Below are 3,965 nucleotides of genomic sequence, written 5' to 3' on the forward strand. Positions count from 1 at the left end.
TTTAGAAAAACCTGGATTAATTCATTAATGCTAAATCATTTGGTGATCATAGCAGTTCTTACGTCATATATATGTAAAAATAACCATGCATCCTAACAGCTAAATATATATTGAAACCTAAATTTCCCTTCTGTTTACATTCCATGTCAAGAACGTCCAACTTCCAACTGATGCCATGCAAACTCCATGCATGTGAAAATAAATTACAATGTTGTTTATAGTTTCACAAGTTTTTCAATCTAGGGATCAGAGAAATTACATGTATTTGTAAACTAAGAACTGATAAGAAAAAGCCATGCCAGAATTTCTTATATAGAACTCAACTGATCAGAACTCCATAGATCACAAGCTTTTTTTTTTTCCTTGTTCACGATAAAGCAACAATATATACACTAAAATCGCTTCGGATAGAGAAGATATGAAGTACTAATTAACAATCATATATATATATATATATATATATATTATTGTATGTTTAGTTTTTGCGATCAGCAAACCAATATTCTGAAATGGTATATATATATGGACTCGCAGATGGTGTCGTTTTACGTACATGTGCTATAGGACGGTAAACAACAAGGGTAGATCTTGACATTTAATTTAGATTAGCAACTTCCATAAAACTTCGTCTCTATGCATAGAGCTTTCTTATGTATATGAAATATTCCCTGCATATGCTACGTACGTACATGTTTCTCCCCTTAAATATTTCTTGAGTCAATGCACTTGTAGGATACAAGACTGAGTAACTAATTAGGTGTACGATTACTGTGCATTTGTTGGTCACTCATTTGACACACCACCAAAAGCTGTGCTATGAAGATCTTCAAGCTGAGAAAAAATCAATGAACGGAACGCCAGCCTTGCTCTGATGTTCCAATATGACTTCCTGCTGATCTACCTCTTCATCCTCTCTTCTTGCATTGTCTATCACCTCACTTTTATTGGAGTCCGTGTTTACTTGGAGAAAATCGTAGAACTCAATGGGCCGATTTTGATCTGCAATTTCCATGTATGTAAGGAACATGAGCAATAAGAGCTAAGAAATTATTATCAATATTGTAAAACTAGCTAGAACCCGAACTGTATATATATAGTACATCGCCATGATGCTAGCTCGATATTCTAGTTACCTTCACAATTACTTGGATCGTCGACATTGTAGAACTCTTTCCAAAAGGCCGGTAAGTAGCTGTGAGTGATCAAAGGATATTGGCCGAATTTCTCACAATATTTCTTGACAAATGAAGAAAAGCTCCTCGTCTCGCAATTTATCTGCATGTCTTGTTTTGAAGAGATTTTTTGCTCGTTCACCAAAGTTTGAGCAGTTCTTTTTGCATGAAGCCTAGACCTTTCTCTATATCTTCTTGCCATGATGACATGCCAATGATTCTTCACTGCATTATCGGTGCGACCTGGGAAAAGCCTTGCAATAACTGCCCATCTATTCCCATGGATCCGGTGAGAAGCAAGAAGTCTTTCTTCTTCCTCTTCGGTAAAAGGACTTCTATTGATTCTTGGATCCAACTGATTAAACCATCTCAACCTACAACTCTTCCCTGATTCAATTTGTTCAAACTTCGTTTTGTTAGTTATTAGTCACAGTCATAGTTAGCTTCCCTTTTAATTTCCATTAGTTATAAGTATATCTCAACTTTTGCATACAGTACCAAACCCTAGTTGTTTCTAAATAACAACATAAAAAAAATATTGAAATGAAAATATTTGTGAGGATAAAAATTAGTTTCTCTTTAGGTTTAAATTTTCACCTGATCTTCCATGAAGCTTTTCGGCGATCGCGTTCCAATTATGAGGACCATACTTCTCAACCAAGTCCTTAAGCTTCTCATCTTCAGCAGGCCTCCAATGGCCTCTAGTACACATTTTTCTTTTAATATTCTAAATACAACAATCAAAGAATCCAATCCCAAGAACCAAAAACACGATATTTCTATAGTACTTGAATAAATGAACCCTAGTATTGCTATAGCACTCCTTCAATTCAAGAACAAGAGTTCTTCTACCTTCAATTCTTGTACCTTCTTCTTGCTAAAGCGAAGAAGAGCATATATATGTAACTACAGGGAGAGAGGAAGAGAGAGAGAGAGAGATGTTTAATTGTTTAGCTAGAGTACTTAAATACAGGGCAAAGAAGATGATTGGAGAGACGAAGGAGATCGATGCCAAAGAGAATATAAGGAGGTATAGAGGGAGAAGAGAAGTGTTTTCGATCCGTTAGAGAGCAGGAAGGTTTGGGCAGACCTCTACCAGCGATTGATGCAACATCTAGGCTAACAAACGTTTATAAGTAATCATCTATACGCATATCTCTGTGTGTGTGTGAGAGAGGGAGGTGAGGTTGCTTGGTGGGGTGGATTTCGTTCTGCTTTCAACATCTTCCCAAGTTTCTAACCTACAACGTCTACTTATAACCCACCTAGCTTTTCTTTTTAATTCTATATATATATATATATAGACACACACACACAGTACTTCTAGCTTTAGAACATCTAGCTAGTAAATGAAATGAAAAAAAAGAAGAAGCTGTGAAGATAAAATGCTCCTATCACTAAACAGAAATTTAGTTAACCCTAGTGGGAATACTGAATCATCCAAAACCCTAGCCACCTAGCTAGAAAAAGGGATTTGGGTTAATTATAAGTAATTAAAAGTTGATTATGGAATATAATTTGGGATATACAGAAGAGGTTGGTAATCTTGTTATAGATTTTCATAATGTTTTTTAATATGTTATTTTTTCAGGGCGTTTCGGGTTTTGATCACTTTTCAGACCTAATTAACTAACATTTTAGCTTTACATTCTTGAGAAAGGTGCACGTGGAGAGTTAGACTAAGGCATCCATCATTAATTAACTATATATTCTTTTGAATCAAACATATTCTGGTCTTTCCTTTCTAATATTAGAATGGTATTAATCAATTAATTTCAAATAAAATCCATCCTAACCTTATAATGGGATGGTCGGTCTCTAATATATATGCCCTGCAAATTACCTAATTTCTGTATTTGGTACGTAGAATATATATGAATGCATATATAGTGGTTTTATTTCAGGAGAAAAAATGTTTTTTTTTCCCATTATATTTATAATATAAATTTATATACACCATGTTTCATAATACATGCACATCTTTTCTTTTCTTCTTTCTATTCTTTTTTTATATATACATACACCATGATATACACCATTTTTCATAATATATCAACACATTCTTGTTCCTTATAAGGTATGTATTAATCTTTCCTTTCTTTGATTCTTTTTTCCCGTATATTACCTTTGCTTTTTTGGTTTTGTTCATCCAATCATGCATGAATAATGGTTTTGTTTTTAGTAATATGCGTGCACAATGGTTAATTGATGTGTGGATATGTATAAATTAAAAATTAGAAGAAATTAAAAAGTAAAATTTAAAATTATAGCTTGTACGTAGGAACAAATATGATATAATAAATAGTAGTTCTTATTTTGAGGTAACAATAGGTAAATTCTATTAGTCAACTAAAATCATTTCTTTAGTTATTATCAGCCAACTGTTAGTTTGGAAGAGCTACTGGATAGTTGATGAAAAAAAATATTAGTAATATGTTATTGAAGAGTTAAAATTATAAATGAATTTTAGAAATAATATTTATGTAATTATCATAAACTTATTTATGTAATTGTCAAAAATTTATTTTGAATTTTTAGATGATTCTCTATTTCTTAATCAATGAAAATTTCTAGAGCTATTTTTTAATATTAACATTCAATATTAGATCTATTGGAAATGAGACTTTGTAATATATTATTGACTTATGTCATTTTTTTAACTACTTTTTTCTAATTGAATTTTTTATTTTATCCTTTAATACTGGGTTAGTTAAAAAAATTTATTTCTTTTCTATGATGTTATCCTGAATTCATAATCTAGATCACGGGTCCGATATGTTAACTTAAGTTGAC

General features: G+C 32.2%; 1 protein-coding gene across 1 annotated transcript; it reads right to left on the bottom strand.

Moving 5' to 3' along the window:
- Positions 1–584: 584 nt before the first annotated feature.
- On the bottom strand, positions 585–2,399 carry LOC105133305 (transcriptional activator Myb). Its single transcript, XM_011037244.1, has 3 exons — positions 1,770–2,399; positions 1,134–1,559; positions 585–999 (listed from the first exon to the last, which is right to left on the bottom strand). Exons 1-3 carry the CDS (start codon positions 1,882–1,884, stop codon positions 827–829), a joined length of 714 nt encoding a protein of 237 aa, XP_011035546.1. The 5' UTR covers positions 1,885–2,399; the 3' UTR covers positions 585–826.
- Positions 2,400–3,965: the final 1,566 nt, after the last annotated feature.

This window comes from Populus euphratica, unplaced genomic scaffold, assembly GCF_000495115.2.
Source record: "Populus euphratica unplaced genomic scaffold, PopEup_1.0 scaffold114.1, whole genome shotgun sequence".
In the NCBI taxonomy this organism is placed as follows: Eukaryota; Viridiplantae; Streptophyta; class Magnoliopsida; order Malpighiales; family Salicaceae; genus Populus; species Populus euphratica.